The following is a 19,046-nucleotide window of genomic DNA, read 5'->3' on the forward strand; positions in this document are numbered from 1 at the left end:
GCTAACACAGATCCCCCCCCCAATTCAGGTCACCCAATTCCATTCTTTACTTCTTACTGTCCCATTTTTTGAAGAAAACGCAAGTTAACCACTTAAGCGCATTATACCGGGGTTCCCCCAGGGGGTCTATACTTGCCCCCCCCCCCTCCTGTTCCCCATAAACAACAAACAGCTGATCTGCAAGATCGTAATGCGTTGCATTGAATCCTGACAGAAGCACCCACCTTTGTCCTGAAAGTTGTTTTCTTTGTGAGGAATACTGTAATAGCTTATACAGAAAGCATACTCTAGCATAAAGTGGAAATAGGGAACGTGGGCTTTGTATTTCCCATAAATGCCAAAAGCAGGTAAACAGGCTTATGCGGTAAGTGACATTTCACACTGATACTGTACACATAACTAGAAAGCAGAACACTAATATCCTATTTTCCATGGCGCCATCAAGCCAAAGTGTGTTTTAAGTGACATCAAGCCATTTTGGTGACGTGGGTTACAATTAATCAGTGGTGGAAAAAGTACTCAAATTCTTTACTCAAGTAAAAGTATCAATACTGCAATATAAAAATACTCTGTTACAAGTAAAAGTCCAGAATTAAAAATGTACTTGAGTAAAAGTACAAAAGTATTGGAATCAAAATGTACTTAAAGTATCAAAAGTAAAAGTACTAAATATTTGAAAATAGCCGATCTAAAAGCTCACAACGCGTCGCGATGCGGCGCGTTGTGAGCTTGTAGATCTGCTATTTTCAAATTGCCTATGTATAAAATAGGTTTAAAGTGGTTAATGTATGTTTCATCATATCATAATTTAAATCTGAAAAGTAACTAGTACCTAAAGTTTTCAAGTAAATGTAGTTGAGTAAAAGTACAATATTTGCCTCTGAGATGTAGTGGAGTAGAAGTAAAAGTATTGGAAATTGGAAATACTCAAGTAAAGTACAAATACCTCAAAATTGTACTTAAGTACAGTACTTAAGTAAATGTACTTAGTTACTTTCCACCACTGCAATTAATGCAAGTGTAGAAGGAGACATCATTTTGTTTTCCTGTAGCCGACAAAACACATACATTTTAAACACAAAATATTCCCTTTATTTTTTAGTTTTGTTCTACCTTAAGACTACACAGGGTCACTGATGTAGCTCTAAGAGGTATCTACATTTGCATGTTTATTTACAGCTCGTTTCAATGTCTTATATTTACAAGGGTCCAAGAGAAGCGCTAAAAACACAGTGTTGAGAACAAACAGAAACTCAAAAATGAGTCTGAAACTTTAGAAAAAGATACAGTCTTATGACACAACAGTTCTCAGTGCAATATTTCCACAATGCAAATATCCTTCATTCATAATAATGTTGAACATCCATAATGTAGTTTTTTTCGGGGGGAAACATAATGTCAGCGTCTCAACCGACCGCAGAAGAAATAAAACGTGATCCGTAAAACGCTTTACTTTTCTAACAGATTCGAGACATTTCAATCATGCTTCCCCGTGTCCCCCGACACACACACTCCAGGGTCTGATGGGGAAAAAGAGAGAGAGAAAAAAAAAAAGAAACGTCGACAAGAAAGTCCTGCCGTGTGCAGTTAGCTCGGCATAGATCAAAGAATGTACCTGGAGTCAAATCAATGACACCGTTTCCAAAATAGTTCTGACGCGTCTCAATTCTGCATTTTCCCAGAGAATGACATTTTCACCACGAGCTAAAGTTGTCCTTTTGCGAGGTACGTAACTAACGACCCCTCTGAGGAGAACAGGAGACGCGTGGGAGGGCGGCCGGTATCTGAGGGACCCGACGGTAATTATGTCCACGAGGCTTTATTTCCAAGGTTGGCATGTATCTACTGTGACCTTTTGTCAGTCTGTGAGCTGGAAGTAACATACCTGCAGGTCTAATGCATGTCAGCCACCAGCCACGAGACCCAATGGAGGAAGCCCTACTATCCTGGAGAATGAGAGCACTTTAGAGGCTGACCCCAGAGCAGCCCTCGGGGCAAAGGCTATATTAACGGTTTTAGCTCGACACACTGCATCGCTACCAGGCAGCGGTGGACTGTAACAAAGTACATTTACTTGAGTAATGTACTTAAGTATGATTATTTTAATCTGCTACTTGCGTATTTGTATTTCTGGGTAATTGTGACTTCCGACTCCGCTACATTTCTAGGAAGGGAAAAGGTACATGAATGTAAGCCCTATTTAGAATATAGTGGAAAACAGCCCATCCACACGCTGACAATGTACGCTGACAACGTATATTAGCCAGTATGCGTTGTGAGCTTGTAGATCTGCTATTTTTACTATTATTGTTATATATTTTTTTATGAATGGAAAATATTTGAATTTGTTGGGAAAATGTCTACATTTCAATACAGTAATGCGTAAAAATGCGTACACTTTTGAATAACTTAAGTATTTTTTTAAAGGCAAGTACTCCAGTACTTTAACTCAAGTACACATTTAACAGAGAAACTACTTGTAGTTGAGTAATATTTGACCAGGAGTACAGTATCTATACTTATATAGTACTGGGGTTGAGTACTTTGTCCACCACTGTCGACCACAGCATGCTACCATCAGTAGGTTTCTAGTAATGCTTCTTCAGAACCCCTTTTTGCACCCTCACTTTGAACATCCTTTCATCCAAACAAATTATTTGATTGTATTATGTGGGTAATACTGAGGAAATTGATAAAAGAAACACTGCCATCTGTTATATTCCCCATACATTGCTTGACTGCCATGGATCGGTAAAATGTAGTCCTTCCGCTAATGAAAAACACAATAGTTGATTTGAACTAAACCACCTTTCAATAGTTTATTCCATGTGTCGACACACCCTTAAGTATTGTTCAAGTACAACAATTAACGATAAAAGGGACAATAGTTCACATTTCTTTTCTTTTTTTAAAATTCACATTTGTTATACTGTTATTTCATATAGCTATTTATAAAACAAAACTAAAAGGTAGTTCAAAATCATTCCCATAAAATACCTTTTTTGTCGTTTAATACAGACATTGTTTCCACAGTATTTTCTTACAGGGTTGGCTCTATCGTCATAATCAGGTTGTTTGACCACAGTCAAATAAGAAGCAGAGAGCAGATTTGTGTTACAGCGTCCTTTTTTCCCTCTCACGAAACAGATTCATGGCGAAAATAATAACAAACAGACACAAAGTAAAATAACATGTGACCTCAAAATCCCTTTGTTGGCTTCACCTTACAATTTCAGCTTGATTAAAGGAGTTTTTAGTTTGTATTTTTAGTTTGTACAGAAGGCAGTCAACATGCACAGTCATGGTGCACCAAAGCCTTCCATACTAAGACCACAGAGCATCAAGCTTTCACTTCGAAATGAAATTAAAAAAATTAAATAAAAACACGTCAAACAAGACATCACGCAAATGAAGGTGCTTAGACAAGTTCAGTGGGACATTGATGGCCGGGGTTGTACAGCCAACGGAGGATTTCTGTCCATTATCTAATCGACGACCGGGGTTACGACTGTTTTTCAAGTAGAAGAAAAGAAACGTTAACGAGAAGGAATCTCCTTGGCTGAGGCGAAGCAAAAAGGCAGAATGGAGCAAGCTTGTAGAGTCACAATGTACTCGTCTGGCAGCGGAGTGGCGCCAGTGGACGAATAACGCTTGACCAACGCTCCTCCGGGACTCCTCTGAACAGAATCACCCACCGGGACGAGGGAAAGAACAGGAGTCACCAACGTAAGTCACAGACATCGCAATATGTTCATCCTCTAGCAGCCGCACTTGGAGGGCAAAGACTGTTAAAGAGTCTTTTAAAAAGGACAAGGTCACTCTTCCGTTAATACAGTGCAACGGAATGTAACCACAGATTTTCTCTTTGTTTTTTTCCTCTTTTTTTCGATTTTTTTTAACAGTATATTTTAAAAAAACAAAACAAGTTGAGCACAGTCAAAAAGAACAAAACAAATTAAGTGGTCATGTACGCAACTGTCTTTGGCAAGAATGTCTTCTGTCCTATCTATGTGTTGTAGTCCGATTCACCGCGGGGCCTCATGTTCATGTCACCTTCGGCCCATTTCGCTCTGTCTCATGAAGTGAATGTTGTTCACGCTGTCCGCCAGCTCCGGGTACTGGTCCACCGACACCACATAGTAGCCGTCGTAGCCCTGGACTCTCCCCGAGCCCAGCAGTTGCTGCTTCTCTCCTTCGGTCCAGGTGCGCGAGCCCTCCTCTCCGTCCCGCAGTCTCTGCCGCTCGCGCGACCAGGCCTGCGCCACGGCCCTCTGCCGGGCCAGCTCCAGCACGCGGGCCTTCTCCTCGTCCACGGTGCTGCCGTAGCGCGCGTTGAGGCACAGCGAGCCGTACTGCAGCTGGATGTCGGTGATGCGCCTAGTCCTGCCGTTGAGGACGGCGTTGACCTGAGTCACCGTCACGTTGACGCCGGTCTCCAGCGTGCGGCGCCCCACCGTCATGCCGATGAGGGCCAGGTCCCCCTCCACGGAGCCCAGCTTGACAAAGTAGTGGGCGTCCATGCCGCCGATGGTGAAGTGGAGGTCCTCCAGGTAGAAGGCGTCGTTGAGGACGGCGGCCATGCGCCGCCCGTCCTCGTTGGCCGAGCTGATGATGTCCGTGCTGATGCGGCCGTCGCGGATGGCGAACTTCACGCCCTTCCCGAAGATGGACCCGCCGGAGGCGAAGAGCGTGTTGCCCTCGGGCTGCGGACAGCCGGCGCTCTTGGCCCGGTAGATCTGCCCGAAGCGCTCCAGCTTCACGAAGGCCTTCAGCTGCCTCTGGACCTCGCACTGCACGCCCAGCACCGACTGCAACACACACACACAACACACACATGTTAGTCACAATGATCACATGGCTGCTCTGCAGAGCTGCCAAGTCTCACCCTTTGCGAGTGAGAGTCACGCAATTTAACCTATTCACACACCTCACGCCACACTTGCCATTTCACACACTTTTTTCCCCCTCTCACAGCAAAAAAAAACAAAAAACAGCAACCGGGTGGAAAGCGGAACGCTCGTCCTAAAACACACTGCCCCATTTTTTTTGCGGACCGTGGCCGCCGGATTACACCCGGGGCGAGTGTGTTTTAGGACGACGGTTCCATTTGGAGAGGTGCGCTGCGCGATGGGATGGACTGGAGAGAAGAAGGACCCGTCGATGTTTCCTTTTTGCTTGATATTGTTTGATGGCAAAACAATCATGACTGATACACATGAAAGAAGACCCTTCACAGCTAATATAGAATTTTAAGAATCGGTTCAGAATTGAATGAGTACGGCTATAGTTAAATGTGAACTCTTTCTGCTATAAATATGCATCCATGCGTTCTATGCGCCCGTCGGCTGCGACGTTTCCTTTTTGCCACTATCTACACTTCATGGAGTACATTTTTTTGTACCAAATTAACCGAATTAAAGTAATAAAAATCGGAAATAAAAGGGGGGGAAAAAAACGCTCTCACTCCTAGATTTTCCTGAAACTTGGCAGCCCTGCTGTTGTGGTTGCACTCTGAGCAAGAAATACACTTCAGGAGAAACAAAGGGATCCTACATTATGAAAAGTTCAGTAGATTACAGTACAATAGATAAACACAACTAAAAGATTATTGTTCAATATAATAAAATCATCTTATAAGGTAAGAAACCTATATTGAAGAGAGGGGGTTTCAACTGATGCTTAAAGGTGTTTTTCTGAGTTTGCCTCTCTGATTTCTTGAGGTAATGTATTCCACAGATCATGGGCATAATTAATACATCAGCAGCATCATGTTCTTCTCGAGTTTTCAAGTAATCCAGCAGCAGAAGACCGGAGTGCTCTTGGGTGCATATGGTGTATGTATGTGTTGTCAGTGACCCAGTACCCAGCCCGTTTAGTACTTAACCACTCAAACCCTAAATACTTCATTGACCCGGGTCCCCTAGGGGCTCTGTACTTGTTCCGCTCCTTTTAGGGTTGCAACGGTACACATATTCATACTGAACCTCTTCTACCGAAAAGGGCGCTCAGCTCAGTACAGCCGTGTAACGAAGGAGTGGCGAAGAAAAAGAAAGAAAGAAAGAAAGAAAGAAAGGAAGATTTTTTTTCACATGCAGAATTTCAATTCCGAGTTCCTAGTCCTGTCAGTGCAGGGAAGTTTGTTGTGGAACAATCGACCAACTATCGCTAGAGACTGTCCAACTTTCACTGCTTTTAAACCAGAACATCAATCCTGTAACCCAGTTTTTGTGATTTATTTGTATTATTTATGGTGTCTGATTGCATTGATGTATTATTTTTTATATGTTGTTTTTATGTTGGGGACTACACATGAAAATGTGCATGTATACAATTTGAATCCTGCGCCATGTCGGTTGTCAGTATGTACGAACGTTGTATGTGGCCAGTGTGACGTAATCTGACATCACGCCAGTGTGACGTAATCTCACGACAGCATGACATCACGCATGACATCACATCCTACCTATAAATTCTAGGATGCCGTCAGATCGCACCAGTTCGACGGCTTCCATAGTGGGTTTTGGTCATTGGAGAGGTGATGCACGTCACCTCTTTCTGAAGTGGGTACTTTCAAAGCCTGCCGTGGATTTAGGAGAGCACAAAACTCTCTCTCACACTGTGAGGTGCCTGTAAGGTGGCACTGCAAAGTGAACGACGCGTCACGCTAGACGTTCGGGCCGCGTAGCGGCCCGAACTTCTAGTACTGTACAATTTCAAAACAGGCCTGAAAAAACATCTATCAAGGAGACCACAAGGGGAGGAAAATGCATTTTTCCCATTGAAAGGAGGTGTCATTCACTGCCGCCATTTTCCTTTTTGTACATAAAGTGTTTTGTATTGGTTGATGATATGTATTATTGTGTTTGAAACTAGGTTGATGATTTGTGTTATAATTGTAGCCTTAATGTCTGACTGTAACTTGTGCTGTTTACTAATAAAGTATTCAATCAATCAATCAATCAAACAAACAAACAAACAAACACGCTCGCTCTCCTAAACAAAATCCCTGCTGACTTGTCCAAGGCATGTGCTCTGCTCAAACAGAGCTGGATGGACACACAGAGCCGCCACGTCAGCCCTGACAGGAACATGGTACTGCGTGTAAGCCGTATATCCTATTTATAAACAACACACAAGCACACAGCGGGGCAGCGGGACTTAATGGAGGCAGCGCTGTGACACTCACTGTGCCATCTCTTGCTGTGCTTGTGAATGAGAGACAGCTGCGCATGTTTGCTGAGAACCAGCAGGTCGGCATTGGCAATACCTCATCTTCATATCAAGTTGAATATTACATAGTGTTGCTGGCGGGCAGAAATCGCTTATTTCCATTTATGATTTTTTTTTTGTGCCAGTGTCACGCAAAAACTAAATAGCAGATCTACAATCAAAACTTTTTGAGCTTGCAGAATTATGCACAATGTGAGATGTGTAATTTTTACCAGGTTGCAACACCTGGCCTACTTCTACACTTGCTAGTCCTGACTTTTGCGTCACTTTTTCCTCATTGGCTGGTCCTTTAGCCAATGAGGGCTCATTGTCCTCTCAGAATATGGGATCTAAAGAAGACCCACCATGCACTGTGTTCGGCCACTGTATGCATAGACATATAAAGGTAGACGCCTCCTCTGGCTCTGAAGCGCGTGCATCTCGGACGCACTTCCGCTTCTGGGGGGCAAGCTGGAAACTTCCGTGTGCGTCACAGAAGGGGGCGTTCAGTAGGCCAATCAGAGGAGGGTGGGGGCGGGACAACTAGATTCTGACAAGTCCTGGAAAAGACGCGCTGTGATTGGCCAATAGTCAACGCGCTGTGATTGACCAGTGCCCGTCCCCCCGGAAATATTAGTGGCCACCATACCAAGCACGTCGCTCCAATGAACTGCAGAGGCCAATGAGGTATCTAGGTTTCTATATCTGTGACTGTATGTAACTCTATGGTAAGTGGCGCTGTTGCTCAACATCCTCTCAGAATATGGGATCTAAACGTTGCCATGTTTAGTGAGAGAAATAAGTAACCATATGGGATCTAAAAACGTTGCCATGTTTAGTCAGAGAAATTAGCAACCTGGTATAATAAGACAATATGTCATATCTTGTTTTCTGTATAAGTTCTTATACAGTATGGTTGACATGGGAAGCTGTAAATTCACTGGGTGTGATGAGAGTGGTGCTGTAGTTTGTTTGAAGCATTTTATTATTTTCTGTATCATGTATTGGACAACTTGGTTTGCAGCTGTATTTTATTTCATACATATTTTTCATTCCCCCTCTTTACTGTTGAAAAAACAAACAAAACAAAAAAAACGTGGCTTCAAAACCGAAATACATTCCTTTGTTTGTGATACAACTTTCCCCCAAATAATGAGCTCGTACAATTGGCTATTTTCACCTCAGAATCGTGACGCTAGGCTTCATGTGGTTTAAAAACACCATGTAGAAGGACTTTGAAGTCAACTCTAATGGCACAGGGAGAGCCAGTGCAAAGCAGCCATTAGTGAATAATGTTTTCCGCCTCCAAACTTTATCCCTCAAGCCATCTATCAAAGGGTTCCTGTTGCTAAACTCTTGGCTTCCTCTCCTGTGTGATATATCTAGCCTGAATGTGGCATCCTCATCACGGTACGTACTGTATGTTCTATGATAGCGCTCTCAGCAGTGTCCTCAGAGTGTCCTTTTTTTCTGATACAGGGATTCATGTTACTTCATTAACCCATTGAAATCGGGAACACATCGGTGTATAACCACGCTATCCATATTTTATACTTTGGCTAATAAAAAATAGCAGATCTACAAGCTCATAGCGCGGCACCGAGTGCCGCGCTATGAGCTTGTAGATCTGCTATTTTTGAAACATCTTGAACATTTTGTGCAAATATTTGAGTATATATTTTTAAAGGGAACATTTGTAACTCAAATCTTTGCTTCTCGGGGGGGGGGGGGGGGGGGGGGGGTCCCTGGAACAACATATTTTGAGATGGGGATCGTGGCCAAATACTGTACTTATAATGTTGGGGGTCCTTGACATGAAAAGGTTTGAGAACCACTGATACTATAGCAACATACGCTTTTTCAGAAAACTGTTAGGATTTAGAAGACATTTGTAGAATCCCCAAAAGCAAAGATTTGAGTTGCAAATGTTCGCTTTAAAAACATATATTATTCAAAGATTAGCACAAATTTTCAAGATTTTTCAGCGCTGAATATCCAAGAGAAATCTTAAAACGACACGCAGATGCATTCCCGGTCTTAATGGGTTAACACTTCATACATTTGGAGTTGTGACTCTGGAGCATGAGCCAACCCTCTCCAATATGTTCCGCCAAATGAGGATGAGTCATGATGTGCTTGGCAAAAATTGGCATTTTGTACCGAACAGAACAAAAAAAACCTTTGAAGGAAAAATGGTCTAATGTGTCCACATATGTTGCAAACAAGTTGCCAGTTTGTAACTTTTTGAAAGTGTGGCTCTTCAGAGGCGAGCCAATCTAGACTGGTGGGTTCTCGAGCTTCTTCATGTCAAGGACCCCAAAATAATACAACTTTAGCTGCGATCCCAGACAGAAAATATGTTGTGCCAGGGACCCCCATATACAGGATTTATGTTTTTAAAATATTTCCGAAATATTCCAAATTCGCTGTGAGCTTGTAGATTTGCTATTTTCAAATAGCCGATGTATACACAGTAGGTTTCTATTTGTTAAACTAATTGTGATGCTATTGCATGCCAATCTCGTAGATCTACGCGAACCTAAATAAAGCCGCAGCGTGCCGATCGCATAGCCTACGCGAAGTGGTATTTTTTTTTTCTCTCTCGCAGTGACACATTTCATTGTAGCACTCTCTCGCAGTGACACATTTCATTGTAGCACACCCGGATACGGAAATGACGTCAATCGAAGATTTTCGTTCCCATCTGCCGCCGCTCTAAAGCTTCCGCTAAATCGCCATTATCTCGGGTTTTAGAAACTGCTACTACTGCTAAATGGAATGTCGCCCATTGAAAATGTCTTCTCTGGGCCACTCACACAACTACCATGTGTGTCTACAAACAGTTGAACACGCCATCATAAGGTATTTAGCGAGGTCTGTGGCGAGGTGAAAAAAACAAAACAAAAACAAAAAAATCGAGCGATTTATTGTTTTTTTTTGGTCTATTTGTCTATGAGGTTGATAGAACTTCATTAAGCCTCTGACTATTTTGAGTTTCTTCCTGGAGGCTGAAACCTTGAGGGTCAAACGTGCCAATAGAAAAACACAGAGCCTTCTATTATAGAGTTGCGCCAATGAGGGGTCAGAAACAGCGTCGGTCACGTGGTTCATGTAGCTGGAATTAGTGACAAGGAGCCGTCGACTTCAATGCATTCCATGAACTTCCGGTTTAGGGATTTGTCACTATTCGCCAATGTATGTGTATGTGGAAGACCTGGCCCGAAGAAGTGAACGGAGTTGGCGTAACTCTCTAATAGATGGCCCTGGAAAAACAGCCATTTAATGACACAGTAAAATATACCCTCCCCCTCATTATCATAACACAAAAGGTGTGGGCATGAGCAGGAGGAGGTACTAGGACAGGTGGGTGGTGCTAAGGTGGTGGAGGAGGTGCTAAGGTGAGAACCAGGTATACTTAATGAACTGGAGGCGTGTCCACATAAAAACATAATTTTAACACTTTCTGTACACTTTTTTGAAAAAAATCTTCCTCCTAGTTTAACCATAATACCTGATGATTATGTTTGGGGGGGGGATCACTGAAAATCACGGCACCCCGTCTTTAACTAATTTTGCTGGCGATCCCCTGGAAACCCAGTAAAGGGTCTGTCTGTCTGGATCTAATCTGACAAGCCGCTGCACTGGTCAGTGTCAGACTCCTTGTGCACACGGTCAGTAGGCCACACACACGCGCACATACACACACACACACACACACACACACACACACACACACACACACACACACACACACACACACACACGCACACACACACACACACACACACACACACACACACACACACACGCGTACCTCCACTACTTTCATTTTATTTTAGACAGATGTGGAGCACTGGTCATACATAATGGGTGCCGATCATCAAAAGAACTTCTGTGAGAGAGAAATCCTGCACCTTTTACACTGTTTATAGCGGCATTGTAAAACCAGGCCCTCTGCCCGTGTGTATCCCATTCAATCCTAGGGGAACGCATCTCTGTCATTTTAGATGTCTTGGGCTATTCAAAAATAGCAGATCTACAAGCTCGTAGCGCGGCACCGAGTGCCGCGCTACGAGCTTGTAGATCTGCTATTTTAAAAAAAATCGTTGGCCTGGACCGCTGCCGTATAGCGGTCCAGGCACCTAGCCTCAATGTAGCCTGACAGCGTGTCGCGGGTTCGACTCCCGATCCCGACGGCCTTTGCTGCGTGTCACTCCCCTTCTCTCTCCCCATTTCCTGTCAGCCTACTGTCCTGTCAAATAAAAAGGCATAAAATCCCCCCCCCCCCCAAAAAAAATATCAATCTTTAAAAATCGTGAAAATTTGCACAAATCTTTGAAAATATATATTTTAAAGCGAACATTTGTAAAATATTTTTGTTCCAGGGACCCCCCAGAAGCAAAGGTTTGAGTTACAAATGTTCGCTTTAAAAAAAATAAAAAATAGGCTATTCAATGATTTGCAAAAAAAAAACACGATTTTTCAAAAACAGCAGACAGCTTGTAGATCTGCTATTTTTGAATAGCTAAAGAGATCTAAAAATGACAGAGATGCGTTCCCCGGATTGAACGGGTTATTTCCCTCTCTGTTTTGAATACCGTCACACCTGAATGCAGCCCCAGTGATTGTGCATTCCCCTCATAGTACTATAGGGCTCACATACTGTAAATGCAAATGTTCAACAATGGCTGACAGACAACCCGCTCTTGGGTTCAATATGGTGCAAACTGCCACTTTAATTCTTCCCGGCGGGTACATTTTTAAAGGGGGAAAATAAGCTGAAATCCCCCATGGCTTCATTATAACACTATACAAGAGGAGAAATACAACCTGTAGCTGTTTTGATTACATGAACCCATTATTAAGACCTGAGGCCGATTCTCACTAATGTCTTCTAAATCCTAACAGTTTTCTGAAAAACCTATGTTTCTATATCAGTGGTGCTCAATCTTTTTCATCTCAAGGACCCCCAAAATGACATGTATTTGCCCGCCGACCCCCATCTCAAAATATTTTGTTCCAGGGACCCCCCAGGAGCAAAGATTTGAGTTAAAAATGTTCGCTTTAAAAGAATATAAATTAATTAATTTGCACACATTTTCTAAATAAAAAAAATAAATAGCAGATCTACAAGCTCGTAGCGCGGCACTCGGTGCCGCGCTATGAGCTTGTAGATCTGCTATTTTTGAATAGCCAAAGTGTAAAATACAGCTTTTTAGCTCAAATCAAAAAATGACACCGATGCGTTCCAGGTCTTAATGGGTTAACCCATACTTGTTATGCCAACACTTTTCCCAAATGCACTGGCAAAAAAAAGTAATGGCAAATAAAGCCTGATCTATACTTTAGTGGGATGCCAGTGTCACACGCTGAACATATCAGATCTGCAAACATTATGGTCTAATATGTCGGGTGGAATCCAAAAACGGTCACCTTTCAGGATTCAAATGCAAAAGTATCAAAAAGTTGCAGATCAACAAGCTCAAAAAACACGTCGCGTTTCGAGCTTGTGGACCTGCTGCTTTCCATGCTTTTGTGTGACGGTGTAGGGCGTTCATTTACGAAAAGAAACACAAAATATCTCTCTTATCTCTTAAAATATGGAGATACGAGGTTTCTGCCCGACAACAGAGTTATTTTCAGTGTGTGACGCGCCTTCCATTCCAACTATAAATCAGGCATTAGCGACGTGTGAATGACCTGTGTATTAAACACACACGGTCCAGAGATGGACAGAGGTGTTTGTCAGAAATTGCAACCGTCTCCCTTATCATTCCTGACACGTATGATATTTAACCCATTAAGACCGGGCAAGCATCTGTGTCATCTTAGATTTCTTTGGCTATTCAAAAATAACAGATCTACAAGCTCGCGGTGCCGCGCTACGAGCTGCTATTTTTTTTTAAATGGTGTAAATTTGTGCACATCTTTAAATATATATATTTTTAAAGCGACATTTTTGCTTCTGAGGGTCTCTGGAACAACATATTTTGAGATGGGGGGTCCGCGGCCAAATACATATCATTTTGGGTGGTCTTTGACATGGAAAAAGTTTGAGAACCACTGATATTATAGCAGCATAATTTTTTTCAAAAAACTGTTACGATTTTGACATTTGTAGAATCCCCAAAAGCAAAGACTTATGTTACAAATGTTCGCTTAAAAAAAAAGAAGTATATATTCAAAGATTTGCACATGACATTTTCACGATTTACACTCGGTGACGCGCTATGAGCTTGTAAATCTGCAATTTTTTAAATAGCCAAAGAAATCGTTTTTTCCGGTTTGAATGGCTTAAAAAGAGAAAGTGAAGCTACGAACTCCTGACAGCTGTGCCATATATATATATATATATATATATGAAAAAAGAGGAATTAGTTAGGGTATGTACTCTCTATCTTTCTAATTCCTCATGGCACCAAAAGCTTTGTATATACGGAGTGTGCCATTCCCTTCAGAGAGAATTAATCCCCTGCCCTAATATTACTTGACAAGAGCCGCTCCTCGGGAAGAAAAATAAGTAAACATTGAAGGGACCGGGGTGGGGGTGGGGGGGCGGTCACGGGGGGGGGGGGGGGGGGGGGGGTGGGGGTGGGGGGGGTGGATGTGAGCCAACCACAGCGAGGCGCCGAGCGAGACGGGGTCTGAGGCAGGAGAAACAAGCTGCGATAAAAAACAGAAAAAGCCACCGGGTGTCAGGTGTCCTGAGGAACCTCGTCAACCGTGTCCCTCATCCTCCCCCGGTGACACTTTCTAATTCAGGTTTTTGAGGCCGGCGCCGATCTGAAGGGGTGATCCGGGGCCACAGGAGACAGAGAGAGAGAGAGAGAGAGAGAGAGACGGGGCGGCGGACTGGTGGAGCGAGTTAGCTGTGGACGGTGACTATAGCCTCCCTTATATCTCTGTCTCTGTCGGGGTGGAAAACCTCATATGTCCAAGAACTGTTGCTTTTTTTTTCAGGATTGAAATTCTAAAAGCATCAAAAAGTGAAGCAGACCTGGCTCCCCGGACTGATGGACTAGCGGTCCGGGCACTTAGGCGCTAATTTAGCCTGACAGTGCATTGCGGATTCGAGTCCCGTTCCCGACGATCTTTATTAGTACTGCATGTCTCTCCCCATCTCTCTCTCTCTCTCTCCCTCTGTTTCCTGTCCATCTCCTCTATACTAACTATAAATAAAGGCAGAGCAAAAAGTAGTAGATCTACAAGCTCGAAACGCGCCGATTCGCGCCGCGTCTCGAGCTTGTAGATCTGTTACTTTTTTATGCTTTTGTGTGACGTTCTAGTATGATCAAGTAGGGTGTTAATTTAACCCATTGAGACCCGGAACGCATCTGTGTAATTTTTAGATTTGAGCTAAAAAGCATTATTTTTCACTTTGGCTATTCAAAAATAGCAGATCTACAAGCTCATAGCGCGGCACCGAGTGCCGCGCTACGAGCTTGTAGATCTGCTATTTTTGAAAAATCGAGAAAATGTGTGCAAATCTTTGGATATATATGTTTTTAAAGCGAACATTTGTAACTCAAATCTTTGCTTCTGGGGGGTCCCTGGAACAAAATATTTTGAGATGGGGGTCGGCGGCCAAATACATATCATTTTGGGGGTCCTTGACATGAAAAAGTTTGAAAACCACTGATATAGAAACATAGTTTTTTTTTTCTTCAAAAAACTGTTAGGATTTAGAGGACATTTTGTAGAATCGGTCTCTCAGGTCTTAATGGGTTAAGAAAAAAAAAAACACACAAAAAGTTAGAATACGGAGATAAGAGGATTCTGCCCCGACAGCAACGATATCTACCCCCCCCCCATCTACTAGATCTGTGACAGCTCTGGGCCCGGCTTGTCCCCGGCTGAGCCACCCAGTAGTATAGGAGAATCAAAAAGGGCCCCCCGGGCCCCGGGGGGGGGGGGGGGGGGGGGGGGCGACGACACACTTCACACCACACCACACCCCGGTGTGTTTGTTTACTCGTGTGCCAGAGCTGTGACCCCGGTCAGCTGTCCTCCCCAGGCATGGCGTGGCGTGTGTGAGAGAGAGAGAGAGAGAGAGAGAGAGAGAGGGGATGAGGGTGGCGCCGAGGGGACAGATAAGCCCGGCCCATGTGGCTTGCTCCACTTTGCTGAACCCCCCCCCCCCCCCCCACCCAGGGGCGTCACGGCCATTCACTGTGCGTACGACGCGACACCCTCACTCTCACAGATCCGTGATTTCATACCCCCCACTTAAAAAAAAAATAAAAAAAATATGTATATATATATTTTTTGATAATACATCGGTAAAATCAGGCAAAAATAAGAATTAAATAACCTAACCCTAACCCTAAACCCGAAATAAATGAACCAAAACACGAAAAAAACAAAACAAAATCCGCCCAAAAAACGCAACATTTTGAAAATACAGAATTTGTTTACATGTTGACAGTTACAAATGTTTTTCACGCTTTTTTTCAAAAATAGCAGATCTACAAGCTCATAGCGCGGCACTCGGTGCCGCGCTATGAGCTTGTATATCTGCTATTTTTGAATAGCCCAAAGTGTAAAGTAAGGGGTATAGTCCAACCGAAAGTCCATCCCCCCCCCACCTTCTGAGAGCCTGTGACGTCCGTGCCCCCCCACCCCGCCACACACACACCGGGGACTCTACTACTGGACAAGGCGTCGTTCACGTGGGCGTGGCCGGGCCCGGGGTGCAATCAGCCCCGCGGCGCGTCGTCGCTCGCGATCAAAGAGATCAAACCTGGTGGACCGCAAAAGCTCATCTGTCCTCCTGCTCCCTCGCCACATTTTTCAATCTCGTGTGCGACTCTCTGACAGCGAATGGTCTGGAATTGGAGCCTAAATGAAAAGGAGATGGAGAGGCGGGCCGCGTTTTCTCTCTTGTCGCTCCACACACGCACGCGCACACGCACACGCACACACACACACACGCACACGCACACGCACACACACACACACGCACACGCACACGCACACGCAGTGTGAGATAGATAAGACCAGGAACGCATCTGTGTCATTTCATATTTCTTTGGCTGTTCAAAAATAAGCAGATATGCAAGCTTGTATATCTGCTATTTTTGAAAATGTGTGCAAATCTTTGAATATATATATTTTTTAAAGCAAACATTTTTAACTGAAATATGTTTTGCTTCTGGTGAGAGGTCAAATACATATCTTTTTGGGGGGTCCTTGACATGAAAGAAGTGTGAGAACCACTGATATTATAGCAAGTTTTTTTCAAAAAACTGTTTAGAACTGATTTAGAAGACATGTGTGGAATCCTCAGAAGCAAAGATTTGAGTTACAAATGTTCGCTTAAAAAAAAAAAGATATATATATATATTTTGTTTTCTCTCTTGTCGCTCCACACACACACACACACAACAAAAAAAGTAATACTAAGTGTTCAAGATATATTGTGTGTCGGTAGTTTACGATCTATATTTATGCTTCAAAGGACTCTACATTTAATTAGGCTGCATTGGTACACACTGGTGTAGCGTCAGCCTGGCCCCAAAGTGCTGTGCTTGAAAAGGACATTATTTCAGAATACATTTCCTATACATATGCATTGAATGTTTTGCACACAGGATAACAAATGATACAGACTGGAGAATGATTTATACTGCCAGCTGCACGCTGGTGTCACACACTTAAAAATATCTACAAGCTCGAGCAGAGTGTCACACTGCGACACAGTGCGAGCTTGTAGATCTGCTATTTCCCGCGTGGTAGATCTGCTATTTCCCCGCACGCCAAACAAAGTTAATTATCTCAAGGCTTCCTCTCGCAGTAAATACTCCAGAGGTAATGAAGAAGAAATGCCTGTCCAGCAAACGTGGGTATAAAAACCTCAAAATCTAGGCTAGAATTTCTATTTAAAGACTCAATTCAGATTAGATTAAGAAGCTGCGCTCCATCATGAGTTTCATCTTGAATATATACACTTGAGAGCAGTGGTGGTAAAACACTAAATTGTTTTACTTAAGTAAAAGCATCAATACCATCACGTAGAAATACTTTGTTACAAGTAAAAGTCCGGAATTAAAAATGCACTTGATTAAAAGTTCAAAAGTTGGCATCAAAATGTACTTAACGTACCAAAAGTAAAATTACTCATTATGCAGATAGCAGATCTACAAGCTCACAATGCGACGCATTGTGAGCTTGTAGATCTGCTATTTTCAAATAGCCGAAAAATATATAGAGCATTAGTGGTTAATGTATGTTTTGTAATAATAATCAAAATCTACAAATGTAACTAGTAAACTAAAGCTGTCAAATAATTGTAGTGGAGTAAAAGTACAATATTTGCCTCTGAGATGGGGCTCTGAGGTGTAGTGGAGTAGAAGAAAAAGTACTGAAAATTGGAAATACTCCATTAAAGTAAAAAACACCTCAAAATTGTACTGTAAGTGCAGTACTTGAGTAAATGTACTTAGTTACTTTCCACCACTGCTTGAGAGGCTGGGCTTGTAGATGTAAAATAAACCTTTGACAGTGGCACTATACTCAAAGCCTCGTGCACAGCAGCAGCCATTTTGACAGTTAAAGACAGCTGAAGGTAATAACATTAATTGCGTGTGTTCCTGCGTGCCAGCATGACATTAATGGTACAGGAGCTGAACCATGCTGGCACACAGACTAACACCTAAATGAAACACACCCACTATTAATATGATTACCTTACCGCTGGGTTTACTGGTTGGCCATCTGTAAAACATTTACAAGTGAATACAGGGAAACTTAACTGGCAGTGGTGGAGAAAGTAACCAAGTGCAATTTTGAGCTACTTTTACTTTACTGGAGTATTTCAAATTGTCCATACTTTTACTTTTACTCCACTACATCTCAGAGGCAAATATTGTACTTTTACTCCACTTTAATTATTTGAAAACTTTAGTTACTAGTTACTTTGCAGATACCCATACTTTTGTACTTTTACTCAAGTAACTTTTGAATTACAGAATTTTACTTGTAACAGAGTACTTTGCAGTATTAATACGTTTACTTGAGTAAAACATTTGAGTACTTTTTTTCCGCCACTGCTAACTGGCAGCTGTGAAAAGGTTCCGTTAGCCATCTGTAAAAGGTTTACAAGTAAATACAAGGAAACGTATCGGTCTAAAATCCCAACTCTTCATGTCTGGCATTCATTTGCTGACAGTTCTGGTGCGCAGTGAAGAACACCGCAGATAATCCATCAGGGAAAATCGCTCGCACCATGTATTTTGACCTCTTTTTGGTAGAATTACCATTCCGATCGTGTTCAGGTTAAGCATCGGTGCTTTAAAAAAGCACTAATGTTATATTTAACCCTAAGGTGAACGGCCTTGCCAGCGGCAATATGCCCGGCTATTAAAAACATTCATTCATTTTGACAAAGGGCCTAAAAATGTCTGATGATTAATGTCTTTCTGGCATTTGCGAGTGTTGATGAATTGCCAGGATGTTATCTCGCCGGATTTCTGTGGCTTTTGCGAGAGCCGACCGCAAATACACTTTATTCCATCTCGTCTACTCCCATGCATGTCCCATGGAGGAATTATTTGAAATGTAAATATAGCGAGAATGCCTTTGAATTCCATTAGATTCATCCAGCACTGTGATTCTTTTTTTGCAGAATGCACCTGGGGTTAGCTCGGCTATTCCCTATGGCATTGGTTCTCAAAGTGGGGTACGGGGACCCCCAGGGGTACTTGAGGCTGTTCCAGGGGGTCCCCAGCTAAATGATGGATAGGAACCAAATGGAACCTTATGGTTCTGTAACTCTGAGAGTGTACAAATGGAACCAAATGGACCCTAACGGGTCCATTTGGTTCCATTTGTACACTCTC

The 19,046-nt window shown here is 42.9% G+C and overlaps 1 protein-coding gene across 1 annotated transcript in view; it reads right to left on the bottom strand.

Moving 5' to 3' along the window:
• Positions 1–2,042: 2,042 nt before the first annotated feature.
• The window catches only part of tenm4 (teneurin transmembrane protein 4), a 359,498-nt gene continuing 342,494 nt past the window's right edge, over positions 2,043–19,046 (bottom strand). The window contains 1 exon segment of the mRNA XM_084064566.1: positions 2,043–4,808. Coding sequence (XP_083920692.1) covers positions 4,050–4,808 — 759 coding nt within the window. The 3' untranslated portion in view covers positions 2,043–4,049.

The sequence above is a fragment of the Gymnoscopelus microlampas genome (genome assembly GCF_963454915.1).
Source record: "Gymnoscopelus microlampas genome assembly, chromosome: 8".
NCBI classification, from domain to species: Eukaryota; Metazoa; Chordata; class Actinopteri; order Myctophiformes; family Myctophidae; genus Gymnoscopelus; species Gymnoscopelus microlampas.